The sequence below is a fragment of the Protomyctophum parallelum genome (assembly GCF_964188405.1).
Source record: "Protomyctophum parallelum genome assembly, chromosome: 4".
NCBI lineage: Eukaryota > Metazoa > Chordata > Actinopteri > Myctophiformes > Myctophidae > Protomyctophum > Protomyctophum parallelum.
The window spans coordinates 40,331,345-40,347,324 of NC_139700.1; the positions used below are offsets into that span (position 1 = coordinate 40,331,345).

Below are 15,980 nucleotides of genomic sequence, written 5' to 3' on the forward strand. Positions count from 1 at the left end.
GACCAAGAAATCTGAAACAGCCGATTCAGACAATATAGAACAAAACTCATACTGTTTTATTTATATTTTTTAATTTTAACTTCCTGTTGATTTTACTATTTGAAGATCTGGATCCGGATCCATGGATCCAGTCCGGGTTTTTTTCCTAATAAAAATGGCATCAACAGGAAGTTACGGAGCCTCTGAGTGGCCATGGTAAGAAAAATTAATTATCTCATCCGGACAAGATATTATCTCGTCCGGACAATATAATATCTTGTCTGGACAATTATCTAGTTAATTTTTTTTGAAAAATAAAATAAAACAGTAGTTTTTGGTGATGCTCTGACTATATTGTCTGAATCAACATTGTTTGTGTTTACATACTAAAAGAGTGACTTTGAGAGCTGTTTCAGCGTACAATGTAAGTCAATGAGGAACATATTTTGAATTATCAATTTCTAAACACTGGAGCGATTATTTTGGATTTCTTGTCCACATTTGGAGTTACACATATACATGGCAAGGTAACTACACAAGAACACAACCCAACCCTCTACCAAAGTGGTCTTTGCCTTCATGTTCAGGTGGGTGGTGCTACGGGTGCATGGCCATTTTAAGTTAACACTTTCTGTACACCATTTTGAAAGAAAAAAAATCTTCCTCCTAGTATAATCATAGTACCTGATGATCATGTTTTAGGGGGGGGGGATCACTGCACACTTCTTATCTTTAATATTTGTGACCACTATACTCTCCCTTATGTGGACATTGTTAAATTGGCGTGCGTGTGTGTGTGTGTGTGTGTGTGTGTGTGTGTGTGTGTGTGTGTGTGTGTGTGTGTGTGTGTGTGTGCTTGTGCGTGTCAGGGTGAAGAACTTCGTAGCCATGAAGGTGGTGAAGAGTGCTCAGCACTACACAGAGACGGCCCTGGATGAGATCAAACTGCTGCGCTGTGTGAGTCTGTCTGTCTGTCTGTCTGTCTGTCTGTCTGTCTGTCTGTCTGTCTGTCTGTCTGTCTGTCACATGTTAGTGATTCTCTTCCCGTCACACCTCTCTTCTCATCCCTCTTTCATTTGTCTCACTCGTGTCTGCTCCTCCTCTCCTCTCCTCTCCTCTCCTCTCCTCTCCTCTCCTCTCCTCTCCTCTCCTCTCCTCTCCTCTCCTCTCCTCTCCTCTCCTCTCCTCTCCTCTCCTCTCCTCTCCTCTCCTCCTCCAGGTCAGAGAGAGTGACCCCGCTGACACCAACAAGGACATGGTGGTCAATCTCATAGACGACTTTAAGATCTCTGGAATCAACGGCATACGTATCCACAGACTCTGTGTGTGTGTGTGTGTGTGTGTGTGTGTGTGTGTGTGTGTGTGTGTGTGTGTGTGTGTGTGTGTGTGCGCACGTGCATGCGTGCATATAGGCTATGTATTTCTGTACATGTCAGAGTTGTAGTCGTTGACTCTCAGACCAGATGTGTGCATGGTGTTTGAAGTGCTGGGTCATCACCTTCTGAAGTGGATCATCAAGTCCAACTACCAGGGTCTGCCTCTGGCCTGCGTCAAGAGCATTATCCATCAGGTACCGTGCACACACACACACACACACACACACACACACACACACACACACACACACACATACAGTAGGCCATCACAAACATCCATTCACATTTTTCAAATTAACTGTAATTTCCACACATTAGACATCGTTGCCGTCGGGCAGAAACCTATTATATCCATGTATTATTTTCCTCGTAAATGAACACTGTACTACTTGATCGTACTACAGCATCACACAAAAATAAGAAAAACAGACTAAAGAACTCCAGTCTCTCCTGCTTTTAAACCAAAGTCGTTAAACCAAAGGATATGTTCTTGTTCCCGTCTGTTATTCTTGTCCTGTAATGTATTGTGTCTATGTCTTGTCTGTATATCTTGATCGGTGACGTCATGGACGCAATTTCTTTTATCAAAAGTAGAAGATCTGCTAGCTTGAAACGCGCCGCGATGCAATGCGCTTTGAGCTTGTAGATCTGCTACTTTATTTTGAATTCTTTCACTTGTATCACTTTTGGACATATGCGGTTTCCATTCGACAGAGACGAAAGGTTAATCTCCCCTGACAACACAGACGGCACAACACGGAGAACATGAAAGAATCCTAAAAGACAGAACAAAGTGGGGCGACCCCCATATCAGACCCCCATATCAGACCCCCATATCGGAGTCAGAGGCTCCCCAGGGCCGGGCGAAACATTTGCTGCATGTCACTTGCCCTAATGCCCTATTCTCTCCCAATTTCTTGTAGCTTACCAGCTCAGTGGCCTTGTGGTTAGAATGTCCGCCCTGAGACTGGGAGGTCAGGGTTCGATCCTCTGCCGGATCATCCAAAAAATTGGACCGAGTGCCTCCCTGCTTGGCACTCAGCATCATGGGTTGCATTGGGGGTAAGTCCCTGCGACATAAGTAGCGTCATGTCCAGGGGGTGTACTTGTACATCAAGCCCTTTGGGCCTCATGGCTCGGCAAGGCTTACTTGCCTCTCGCACTGACTTATCGATAAAGGCAGAAAAATGTACCCTCCCCGGTAAGCATATGAACTCTGTTTTGTTAGTAGTGACTGACAACTAAGACACACAAACAATCAACAAAAGGAGCGCTCGCCCAGCAGCCTTCCCCCACCAAGAAGGGGAAGGATTGTTCTGCACTTCAAAGACCCTTGAATACTGTAGTTCATTTGGCTCCTATATAGGCAATAAATAATAAATGCACGTTTACTGTACATTTGCTGTGTGTGTGTGTGTGTGTTGTGTGTGTTGTCTATGTGCATCCATGCATGCACGTGTGTAGGTGTTACAGGGCCTGGACTACCTGCACAGTAAGTGTAAGATCATCCACACGGACATCAAGCCGGAGAACATCCTGATGTGTGTGGACGATGCCTTCGTCCGGCGCATGGCCGTGGAGGCCACGGAGTGGCAGAAGGCCGGGGCCCCGCCGCCGTCCGGATCGGCAGGTAAGTTACACCACTGTTTCCCAAAAACACCGGGTGGTTCGGGTCCCATTTGTGCGTGGCGGACACATCCCTGTGGGCCTCCTGTATGCTTGTCGAAGTGTCCTTGGGCAAGACACTGAACCCCACCTTGCCTCCAGTGGTTGACACCGTTGGTGTGTGAATGTGGGAAGTGAAGACACTGGCGTCGACTGTTCGCTGCTTCACCTCCCAATATATGAATGAATGGACCATTGTGCATAGAAAAGCGCTATAAAAAATGCAATCCATTATTATTATTATTATCTCTCTTGATGTCACCATTGACTCTGGCGCTGTGGCGCCAGTGCCAACAGAACGCACGGGAAAAGGCCCCAGAGAAGACCCCGTTAACCTAGTTTTTATTCTTTCCTTTCTATTTTATCGTCCCTCACCTCATATCACCTCGATCTCAGCCTCAATTCCGAGAAATACGGTGCTAAAATCGTGCAAACACAAATTGTTTGGATTTCAATGACGTCACACTGCGGAAACTAGCGTTGCCTAGCGACAGGGAAGCGATCACCCGGTAAATAGGATTAGTGTTAATTCTGGATCAATATAGTAATCAACAAATGACGAGAATTCTCATATTGACACAGGTGGGTTTTGTACAGAATGTCAAGAAATCGCGACATTGGCATAGATTGTGATATTTCAAAACATTTTCAAAAAAACATTCTAAAAAAAGTTACGTTTTTCTTGAATTTAAAACAAATGATTTGTTTTCCTGTGAAAAAATAAAACAAATGTAATGTTTAAGAAGTGGTGAAAATAGACAATCTACAAAGCTCACAACACGTCGCCAAGTGATGCATTGTCACTAGTTTGGGTCATTGGGTCAATTCAATTACAGATGTTACAAATGATACACAGGTAATAAACGCAGCTCGAGGACATTTAAGGATACAAAGTTGTGCTCCGTGGAGCGAAGAGGTTTTCTTGTTCGACTGTGCGCCGCGACACGCACACGAACATTCATTTGAATGTGTGTGCACAGGCTTGAGACACTCATAGATGAGCACGTTCACTCTTAATCCTCCTGTGCATTGCATTTAATTAGAGACCTTGAATGAACTCGTGTGAGAATTTGCATGTGACTCACTTCAACATTAGAGAGGCTCTAAGATGTGGAAAGTATGTTTAAGGATACTGGCTGAAGAAAACGAGGCTGTTTTACAGGCGCGTTGTGCACAAGCAAGCCTTGCGTTCTTTTGCATACTGTACGTCGTCTCTGTCGGGTGGGTGGAAACCTGTGCAAAAAATGGTGTAATATGATCAAAAGTGTGTGTTAATGTGCGAATAAACAACACACAAGGTTTCTGCCCGACAGTAACGATAAGCACACATGCTCAAGCATTATAAGCATCACTCACCAAGTTGCGCAGCAGGGGGAAAGTTCCTGCCCACCACCATGGAGGCTTTGAATCCTCCAGAAGCTTCCGGCTTGGCACTTGGCTTGGTTCCAATGATCATCATCAGCTGTATTCGTCAAGGGTGAGAAGCCAAGCTGACAGGGCAATCTCTGTCGCCTCCCCGTCCTCCTACAGGACTTTCTCTGCTGCGTGTTGTAGGCATAGTTAGAGGTTAATGGTTAATGGTTAAGGTTCAGGCATGGCCCAGGCCGTAGCGTAACGGTCTGGGCACCGGACTGGTGATCCAGTCGCGGTGTGCCGCGGGTTCGACTCCTGGACCCGACACGGCCTTTACCGCATGTCATCCCCCCATCTCTCTCCCGTTTCCTGTCAGCCTACTTTCTATCCCTTAAAAAATCAATAAAGGCGTAAGCCGCAAAAAAATATCTTAAAAAAAAAAAAAAAAAAAAAGGTTCAGGCATATAACCATGCCCGCCTGGGCTGAACACCAACAAAAGAGGCAGTCCTCCTGCAGCCTAGGACACCTGTTACGCATAGGAGAAGAACTAGGTCGGATAGTGTGTTTCTCCACACGCGTTGCGTACTTCTGGTGAAACCCCTCACTGTCACGGTGAAAGGCAATGTTCGTATACCCTCCCACTGTAGGGCTTGGCAGTGACAGGGACTACACTTGTGGGGAAAATGTGGAAATGGCATACTGGCTAAATTGAGAGAAAAATGGATGTATGCTCTGTCACACGACAGTGACTTGTGCCGAAAATAGCCGACCTACAAGCTCACAATACATCATGCCCGTGACACGCTGTGAGCTTGCAGGTCGCCTATTCTTAGCACGGGTCATCACCACCATACTACAGTACGAAGAATGAATTAGGACGATACAGGTTCAGTGTGTCATTACAATACATTACAATACATTACAGCCAGCGTAGACCATTTGGAGTAAAGATCTTATGTAACAACAACAGCGTGGAAAGGAAAGGGAACGGCGGTCTTTGATTTACTGTCTCTATAGGTTTTTCATTTGCATGTTGTTTTTGTTCGTAGGCGTTTTAAGTTGACTGAAAGAATGAGCGCAGCAGGACAATAAGCTGCATTACCATAGCAACCGCTGGTAAGGAAGGCCCAAGTCAGAGCGCTCTGACAGCACATCCAAATATCATGTACTGTACTGTACTTACAAATAGTGGCTATCAGGCAGAAACCTCTCATCTCCATATTTCAACTTTGTATTTTTGGGGTAAATGAATGCCCCACTTTTTCATAATACACAGTGTCACACAAAAGTATCGAAACTAGCCAATCTATAGGCTTGTATATGGAGCAAAATAAATACATTGTATGAATTGGAACACTGGCTATTTTTTTGTTTTATTCGTCACTGACTCATACAGGTTACAGGTACAAGCAGCAAAATGTTGTTGGGACTTATCCCACAGATTGTGCTACATACATCAGCAAAAAAAAAATCAGCAAATTAAAATAAACAAAAGTTCACTGAGTAGGCTATACACTAATACTTAGGGACAGGCACAGTAACTTATCATAATTAGCAGCATTTATGTGTGCAGTCAATGTCTGATGATCATAAACAGCAATGTTTTACCCAAATGAAGTTAGTTAGAATATGGAGATAATAAGAGGTCCCTCGGTTTCTGCCCGACAGCGACAACACATTCCTGTGTTCCTTCCTATATACTGTACAGCTTTCTTTTACTCCAATTAAGCTGTTTCCCCCCATACAGCATGGTGCTCCTGCTCCGCCAGGGGGAACTTTCAACATCCCAACAGGTTCTCTTTGAAAAGGAATCAGACTCGCATTCTCCATGAACCCGGTGTCCTCCTGGTGAACCGTGTACATGTCATGAGACCATGAAATCCTTGCCTCAGCCGGGGTGGGGGTTGGATTATTTTGTGCCAGTCTTTTTTTGTTGGTGGTTTCTCATTAATCCAAAGGGGGGGGGGCTATACTTTGACGAATCATGTCCTCTTCATTTTTCTTCACAGCTCTCAAGTCAGTCGGTTGGACACCAGGCAGTTCTCTTAAGATTTCTTTGAAACGTGTGATTCAAAAGTGAGGCAGAATTCCAGGGCTATATGGGGAATTACATACCGCACTCTCACTCCCCTGGACATTATTATGGATCTAGGACAAGGGAATAAGGAGGCTGTGTGAAAAGGACTTTGATTCAGTCCCTCTTGCAAACGCCCCCCCCCATCTCACTCACACCCAGAGTGGAAGACCTTAATAGGAGCTATATACAACTAATGAGTTATTTTTCCAGGCTATAGAAGAACTACAAGTAAAGCAGAGTACGAGAGAGAGAGAGAGAGAGAGAGAGAGGGAGGGAGGGGGGGATTGATGGCTGAACTTGGTGAATTTTAGCCTCTCTGTCTTAATTGATGTTTTGTCTTTCTCCCGGTTTTCTCTCTCTTGTCAGTCAGCACCGCTCCCCAGCTCAAACCGGTGAGTACAGCAGATGTGAGTATGACAGGACACACACACACACGCACACACACACACACACACACACACACACACACACACTTTTGCACCTCCAAATGGCCTGAATTTCCGAACTACATCGGAAAGCCTGTCCAAAACGGCATTTCTTTTTGTGACGTCGGAAGGAGCGTGTCTTGACCATTACTTTGTAAGAGTAGTATCCACAACATTCTTGCTGTTTGCTATAATTATTTTGTACGTGAATGCCCTACTTGATCATACTACTGCGTCACACAAAAGTATACAAATTGATTTTATTTATATATATTTATATTTTTGGAAAGTAACAGGACATAATGTGTTTTCCACCCGACAGACAATATGGAGTCTTGTCCTAAAAGTGGTAGTCTGTAACACAATAAATACAAAATGAATACCAGTAGTCCGATTAACCATCTATATTCTATAATTATATTTTTTGCTATTATTGAAAGTGTGTTTTTTTTTTAATCAATTATTGTTTATATATAATACAAATCGAATAGTTCAATCAATGATCCGCCCCTGAATACCTACGCTTTTCTTAACAGTTTTATTCTTCCTTTTTATTTTTATCTTTTATATTATCACCAAACAGATCCATCCCCACCAGTGGTTCTCAACCTTTTTATGGATCAGGGTGAAAATCTCAAAAGCGTTTGCGTTGACAGCGAGGAAAATCTGTGTAAAAATACTGGGTTAAAGTTATCTTGAGGAATAAAAGACATAGGGCTCCATTTTCGTCACCGCTAGACTCCTTATCCCTAAACTTCTTTGCCTTTTTTTTACTATTTTGAAAACCATTTTTGAATAGATCTAGCCAATCTACATTGACACGTTGTGAGCTTGTAGATTGGCCATTTTAACTATTCAAAAATGTTTTGCAAAATAGTAAAAAAAGGCAAAAATGTTTAGCGATAAGGGGTTTAGCGGTGACAAAAATGAAGCCCAAAGGGTGAGACTCTAAACCCTGTATCTATGTAAACCCTTGCATTTTCCTCTATTCTTCAGAACGTTCTCATGAGTAAACCTATTCATTGAACTCTGTATTTTTGCCATCCGCGTCTTTTACTCCTCCAGGTAACTAACTTTAACTCAATAGTTTTCCTATAGCTACTACGCAGATCGCCTAAAACCCATTTTGGGGCGGGAACCACTTTTGGTGTTAGCATTATGTTATGCTTTAGCTATTGAAAAATAGCAGATCTACAAGCTCATAGCACTACGAGCTTGTAGGTCTGCTATTTTTGAAAAATCGAAGAACGACTGACATAGAAACATAGCTTTTTCAGAAAACTGTCAGGATGTAGAAGACATTTTTAGAATTTGATCTCAGGTCAAAATGGATTAACATGGCCCATGTTAATTCCCACAGGTTGAGAATCGCTTGCTATACACAGTTGCACACAGTTCACTCCAAAAATAATCCTTTCAATGCTCAAAGCCATCCTTCCCTCCCGACGTCTCAACTCCACCGTTTGTCTCTGTGGTTCTCCCTCTCTCTCTCTCTCTCTCTCTCTCTCTCTCTCTCTCTCTCTCTCTCTCTCTCTCTCTCTCTCTCTCTCTCTCTGCCCAGGTGGGGAAGATCTCCAAGAACAAGAAGAAGAAGCTGAAGAAGAAGCAGAAGCGCCAGGCGGAGCTGCTGGAGAGACGCATGCTGGAGATCGAGGCGCTGGAGCGAGAGGCGGAGCAGAAAGCGGCCAATCCGGACGCAGCCCAGGAGGACGGGGACGGGGGGGAGGAGGCCGAGGAGGGGGGAGGAGGTAACCGCTGCACGCACCGCCTGTCTGGCTGTCGCCATTGTTACGTTAGTCAGCCTCCATTGCCGTTAATCCAGATAATCACAGATATTTTGAAAGAACGATCTGGTTATTTATCCCTTCTAAATACACCGTTTTGAATGCTCCCAAAATAGGCCCAAAATATTTTGGGCAGGTATACTGAACAGCAGTGCATAAGACGGGTAAATAAAGGCAGAAAGGTGGGCAGATACACGTGATGACTGAGTGAGCACACCCGGGGACATCACCCCAATTTGGGATTGAATTTGGCAATGACAGAGTTGACTGTAATTTTCATTTACAAAATGAAAATTACAGTTACATTATTTTTGTATAAATTACTTCAATTAAATACCCCCCCCCCCCCCCCACACACACACACACACATTATTAACCCATTTCGACCTGGGAACGTTTATGCAAATGTCTTCTAAATCCTGACTGTTTTCTTGAAAAAGCTATGTTTTTCAGTCGTTCTCAAACACTTTCATGTCACTTTTCACGATTCTTCAAAAATAGCAGATCTACAAGCTCGTAGCACGCCACTCGGTGGTGCGCTATGAGCGTGTAGATCTGCTATTTTTCAATAGCTAAAGCATAACATAATGCTAACACCAAAAGGGGTTCCCGCCCCAAAATGGGTTAATGGCAGTATGACAGTGAATCATCAACTAATCATCAACATCCATGTAGGAGGCGGTGCAGACGGCACCGCAGCCCGCTCGGCGCACCACAACACGGAGTCTTCATCGTCCTCCTCCTCCTCCTCCCCGCCGCTGGCCCCTCCCGCCAACGCCAAGACCAACGCGGCCCAGACCCCCGGCGCTGCTCCTCCGCTGGCGCGGCCGCCCGGGCCCACCATGGCGCTGGGCGAGAGCGACGACGACGACGAGGACGACGACGAGGAGGACGGAGAGGGGGAGGATGAGGAAGAGGAGGAGGAGGAGGAAGAGGAGGAGGAGGAGGAGGAGAGGCAGAGGCCCACCAGGCTGACTAATCACACGTGTGAGTGAAAGCTGTGTTGCCGTGTCCGGTTATAGAGCGCAGAGTCCTCAATTGGTGGTTTTCAACCGGTGGTCCTTGAGGGGGCATTTACCTGGTCCCCAGCTAAATGATTGAGAGTTGATAACCAAATGGACCCTTGTAGATCTTTAACTCTTGAGAGTGTAAAATTAAACCAAATGGACCCTTACGACTCCCTTTGGTTTCATTTTACGCTCTCAAGCGTTAAATTATTTTAATTACTTAAGTTGATTTACAAGTCTACAGAATTAGCCTGTTTGCCTGTTATCTCTCCTAATGTTACCAACATCACGTCAGCATGGAATTGTTCACAAAATCTTATCCAACGACAACAACAAAAACACACCGTTACGCTGGATTACAAGCCAAGGTTCCTGAACCGGTAAACCGGCCCAAGCCACAACAAAATATTATAAGTCTTGCATGGGTCAAATGATGGTCCAATAAATAATGGACCTTGATGTGAAAACGGTTGAAAACCACTGTCCAAGATTACAGTGGCACTACGCTGTCTCTATGCATTTGATGTGTTTACCTTTCTGTAACTCGCTCTGGATGAAGAATGTCTGCTAAATGCCTACATTTTAATTGTAGATTGCACTGCACTACGAGCTTGTGCATCTGCTGTTTTTGAAAATATTTGAAAAGTATCAAAGATCTTCTCTTCTGGGGGGTCCCTGGCACAAAACATTATCATATGGGGGTCCGTGACCAAATAAATTATGCATTTGGGGGTCCTTGACTTGAAATAGTTTGAGAAGAACTGCTCTAAGCCCTGCTCATTTAATGAATACTATTCAAAGACAGATCGGGAGTTATGACCAGATTATAAATAATCTAGTTTATCCAATCTGGCCGACACTCATTATTTTGTAATGATTGTAAGCCCATTGAATTAAAGGCCTGGTACATTTTTCAAACATGCAGTGCCTTGAGTGGCTGGATTTACTGTAGTACGTCAGTGCAAGGGCTGTGATGTCAGGTTGGACTGCATGTGTACTCGTTCTGTCAGCAACTAGAAAGGAGGTTTTATGAAGCGGAGCAGAGCTTCTGACAGGCTGTCAGAAGTGTGTGTGTGTGTGTGTGTGTGTGTGTGTGTGTGTGTGTGTGTGTGTGTGTGTGTGTGTGTGTGTGTGTGTGTGTGTGTGTGTGTGTGTGTGTGTGTGTGTGTGTGTGTGTGTGTGTGTGTGTGTGTGTGTGTGTGTGTGTGTGTGTGTGTGTGTGTGTGCGTGCGTGCGTGTGTCAGTTCAGGCAGGTGGGTGTTTCTCTTTGTTGGACTGATTTAAAACCAAACACCCTCTGTCTTTCATAAGTGTTAAATGGCTCTATATTATGATACTATAGAGCAGAGTTTTAATGCCTGACAACAATGGTATGCTAACTCTCTTCTCTTCTCTGTGTGTGTGTGCGTGCGCATGTGCATGTGTGTGTGACTGCGTGCGTGTGTGTGTGTCATGTCGGTTAGCGGCGGCTCTCTCTCAGGAGCAGCGCGACACACCTCCTCCAGCCGACCAGAAGGGGGAGCCAGAGGAGGACAACGACGAGGACGAGGAGCTCACCCCCACCGCTGCAAACCCGCCCTTCTGCCCCCCCGCCAGCGCAGAACAACAAGACGGAGGAGGAGGAGGAGGAGGAGAGGGCAACGGAGACGCAACGCAACCAGACGTAGAAGAAGAAGATGGACGGGAGGAGAAAGAGAAAGACACACAGGTGCACCACCCGTCACAGTTATTACATAATCCCCCTGTGTCGCAATTATTTGAGATTAATAGAGCGCCAAAGTCCTGGCGTCACTCGCTCGTCCCCTGGTTCATGGACGTTTTTCTCTATGGAGAATAGCATGGGCTCATCTTAAAATCGTTTGCGGTCCAAAAATAAACAAACTGTCTCGGAGAAATTGTCGGGGAGGTGTCTCTGTGTCGTTTACGACCGTCAGTCAGTCAGTCATATTTCATGTAGTCTGTTTCTAGCGAAAATGTAACTTATTCAGCAGCAGTAACAATATAGCGTTTTCTCTCAGTTAGTTGATTCTTCATATCCATATGAGTGAAGCGGCCGGGATGATTTGTTTATTTTTCAAACACAGTTCTTATATGAGGCGATCTAAAATCCCCCTGGGGGGATTACAATGCAAATAAAATAGTACATGAACCAGTGGACTTAGCGCCCTTTACCGATAATGACGTCAGACTTCGGTGCTTTTGCAAATATTTTCAAACTTCAACTTTCAAATCTTACAAGCAGAAATTCAAATCATGAATCTTGATTAAATAACATACGTTTATATGTATTTTGATTCGATTTTTTGGTCGACAAAGTATGCCTTGTGCACCTTTTGTTTAAGAGACCTAAACGCCAAGTGGAAAATGCCATTTTATGCCAGTGTTTAACGACAGAAACGCCATTAAGTCGTAGCCTGGTTAATAAACCAGACTAATATCGCACGGACCGCGGGATATTAGTCTGGGGAGGCTCAGCTTGGATTTCATTTCCACGGGGGGCGGGTTGAAACATTTTCTCTTTGACGCAATTGGTCAGAGCTACTGTCAGTCAAAGGTCTCAAGCATTGAAAGTCACTGTACCAAAGCCCGCCCATATTGCATACTGTGTCCCGATCGGCCGCCCCATTTCTCTGGTGTAGGAAATGGGCGTACAATTGAGCCTCTCCAGACCGTAATCCGCCGGCAGGCAATTTACTTTTGCCAATGGCTGATTCGGTCTGGTTTATTAACCAGGCTAATTAAGTCGTTGATCGAAATAATTCGAGCGGCGACAATTAATCGTGGAGTCAAAAAGTCCTAATGTCATGAGCACCCTGACCGTGACATCCCTTCCTTCACCCAGGAGGAGGAAGAGGAGGAGAAGGAGAAGGGAGACAAGGAGAAGGAAGAGAAGGAAGAGAAAGATGAGAAAGAGACCGTGGAGCCAAAGAACCAGAGCAAAAAGCAGGAGGAGGAGGAGGAGGAGGAGGAGTCAAAGACTCAGGAGGACGAGGAGGAAGATGAAGACGAAGAAGACGAGGAAGAGGAGGAAGAGGACGACGACGATGACGACACGACGGCGGAGCCGCTGACGGAGTCGGTGAGCTCGCCCGTCAAGCTGTTCAACAACAACAACAACTACACCGTCAAGACCAACGGACACATCCTCTCCGGGAGCCAACCGCTGCCCCCCGGCCTCGCACCGCCCGGCTCCACAAGGTCAGTACAGTAACACGTAAACCCTCTGTTCCAGGTGTCGGTCATGGACACATTTTTATGGGTCCCTTTATTTTTGGTCTCCTACATTTTGTTTTTAATTTATTATTTAAAAACAAAATTTAAAGAATTCTCAGTAATTTCATGAAGAAATCAAACTGAAGATCTAAGAATTAGAAATTAGAAAACAAATGTTTAAGAAAGTAGTGAAAATAGCGCCGCGCAGAGTAATCTAGTAAGAGAGTGGCGACACGCTTTGAACTCGCCGCAAAGCAGGTTCCTATGGGCTATAGTTCCAAACATTGGAACTATATCCCATTGAGATAGAATGAGCACTTCCGCATTCCATTGTTACAATGGTAAAATTGGTTAATATTTGTTTATTTATTAGGGCCAGGACTTTAACGTGTTAACTACGATGAATTAATGGTTGTTCTATCTTTTTCGCCCCCCCCCCCCCCCCCCTCTTCCAGCCCCATCCCCGTGCCACTGCTCTGCCCCCTGGTGGAGTCGGAGCTGAGCTACACGGACCGTGACAGCTCGCTCAGCTGCGGCTACGAGCTGTTCAACGGCGAGCTGGCCAGCTCTCCGCCCATGACCAACGGCTCCAACAACGAGCGGCTCCACCGCCGCGGCAACATGACGCGCCTGCCCGACCTGCCCCTGGACCCGGAGCCGGGAAACCCCTTGCCCCTCGGCATGGCGGAGATAACGGCCAACAACGGCACCCCCCTGGCTGACCGCAGTCGCACCGTGTCCTCCTCCAGCACGGGAGACACGCCCAAAGGGGACAAAGGTGACACTCTTTGATTTATAACCCAATTACAACCCCAAGCCTTTTAGATTTGAGATATTAGATAACGTGTCCATGGCGAGTCGCGTTATACGTTATGAGCTTGAGATATGCTATCTGTGACAAATCTTTGAATATATATATTTTTGAAAGTGACATTTAACTCAAATCTTTGCTTATGGGGTCCCTGAAACAACTTACATTGAGATGAGGAGTACGCGGCCAAATACATCTAATTATTATTATTAAGGTTCATGGCCAGCAGCTGAGCTGCGATGTCGAATGTTGAAATGTAAAGAACAGAATGTTAAACCAGCTGTGAAATCATACAGTAGCAGTGTGCTCTGATAGTGCCACTGCCAAACCCTCTTTAATTGTAAAACAAAGAAGCCTGTTGATGGCAGTTTTCAGAAGGCGGCTTATCCATATCCTGTTCCAGTTGATATTTCCGTAGCTTTGTTTTGCATTTGGCTCAGCAGCAGGTTTCACATAAACACCTTCATGTGTTATCAGTTGAAATCTGATGTTGAGCCAATACCAAGACAAACTAGGAAAGCAAGATCCGGTTTACTTTCAGGATTGTTAGTCTCACAGAGCCTATATTGGAGCATCATTGTGAAAGTTCCTGGTTTGTGTTCAGTATGTCTTAATTAATTAAGACGCTGTCCTCTGCTCTCTTCAGCCAAGGCCAGGGCAGCGGACCTCCTGGTGAACCCACTTGACCCCCGTAATGCTGATACAATCCGAGTCAAGATCGCCGACCTGGGCAACGCCTGCTGGGTGGTGAGACACACAATTCCTGTTAGCTATGGAGAGAGAGAGAGAGAGAGAGAGAGAGTGATAGAGAGAGATAGAGAGAGCCTGCCTACCAAACACCTGTTGATCATGTTGTTTTGACAGATGCCTTTTAATAGTCTACTTCATCCCTCTCCTCTCCTCTCCTCTCCTCTCCTCTCCTCTCCTCTCCTCTCCTCTCCTCTCCTCTCCTCTCCTCTCCTCTCCTCTCCTCTCCTCTCCTCTCCTCTCCTCTCCTCTCCTCTCCTCTCCTCTCTCCACAGCACAAGCACTTTACGGAGGACATCCAGACGAGACAGTATCGTTCCATTGAGGTGCTGATAGGAGCCGGGTACAGCACCCCCGCAGACATATGGAGCACTGCATGCATGGTGAGAGAGGAGCCAATACAGACACCCACTACATCATGCACACTCATACCATGCTTTGCATCAGGTTTATTACAGTTTAAAGTAACCTAGCAAAACATTTTTTTGAACACTTTGTCTGCCACCTGGTGGTGGCAGAAGGTAGTTAAACCCTGACGAATATGTTTGTACGTTTGTAAAATAATTTATATTGCAAGTGTATATAAAATAAGAGTAAGGCGTGATGGACTGACGTCCATATCCATAGCAAAATAAATCATCTTTCAACATTGGCCAGGTTGCTAGGCAACGCAAAATCGACAAACTCCATAAATTAGAAAACAAATAATTGTAGTAGTGCAAAGCGTCACGTTGTGAGCTTGTAGATCTGCTGTTCTCACTAGTTTGGAAACCACTGCTCTAGATGACTTTGTCCTGTCTATCCTAGGCGTTTGAGCTGGCCACCGGCGACTACCTTTTTGAGCCTCATTCTGGAGAGGACTACTCCCGTGATGAGGGTACGTGTTTTACAATCACTCTATAGCAATTATCACTATCACAATATAGTTACTTAACATTTATTTTAACTAAGGAATATCACTTACCCTACCTTTAACCACAATTATTTGGTTACCTTTGTACAGTTGAAATGGGTAAATTATCTCTCAGAATTCTGTGTGCACTGTAAAGGTCCCCACACACCGAGCGCGTTTTTCGGATTTCTAGCGGCGTTTCTCCATCGGTTTTCCGAAAAACGCGTCCAGTGTGCAACCACCTTTACTCTCAGAGACACATCAAGCTGTGTTGTTGTAGTAATACTGATGTTTACCATTTAATGTTCATACAATGTGATACAAAACCAAAGTTAGCATCGTATGATTGTAGTGCTGTGTGTTTTGACTGATTGATAGATTGTATCATTTGTGCCATTGAATTTATATTAATTTGAACACTTTTGTTAATGATGATAACTTGCTGGCTTAATTGACAATGAGCCATTGGTTCCAAATTACTGGTTAAATGAGCATAGTGTACATTAGCCTTCCCTCACCCCACATCCCCCTATCCACTCACTGTCTAAATTAATAAGGCAACCACACCAAGCATGAAAACTAGAACTATATCATTTTAAAATGTGGTTCTTAAAGAGAAACAATAGGAACTGCTTTCGAGATCAAATCAG

The 15,980-nt window shown here is 44.9% G+C and overlaps 1 protein-coding gene across 2 annotated transcripts in view; it reads left to right on the plus strand.

Annotated features, from left to right (window-relative positions):
* LOC310857791 (SRSF protein kinase 2-like) overlaps positions 1-15,980 on the plus strand; it is a 93,102-nt gene that overhangs the window by 68,623 nt on the left and 8,499 nt on the right. For both annotated transcript variants that reach the window (XM_083763676.1, XM_083763677.1), the window contains 13 exons: positions 849-936; positions 1,199-1,286; positions 1,443-1,549; positions 2,820-2,985; positions 6,818-6,858; positions 8,438-8,624; positions 9,336-9,647; positions 11,131-11,375; positions 12,510-12,865; positions 13,336-13,658; positions 14,338-14,438; positions 14,714-14,821; positions 15,246-15,315. In XM_083763676.1, the coding sequence (XP_083619802.1) occupies positions 849-936; positions 1,199-1,286; positions 1,443-1,549; positions 2,820-2,985; positions 6,818-6,858; positions 8,438-8,624; positions 9,336-9,647; positions 11,131-11,375; positions 12,510-12,865; positions 13,336-13,658; positions 14,338-14,438; positions 14,714-14,821; positions 15,246-15,315 (2,192 nt within the window). The remainder of the gene's footprint in view (positions 1-848; positions 937-1,198; positions 1,287-1,442; positions 1,550-2,819; positions 2,986-6,817; positions 6,859-8,437; positions 8,625-9,335; positions 9,648-11,130; positions 11,376-12,509; positions 12,866-13,335; positions 13,659-14,337; positions 14,439-14,713; positions 14,822-15,245; positions 15,316-15,980) is intronic.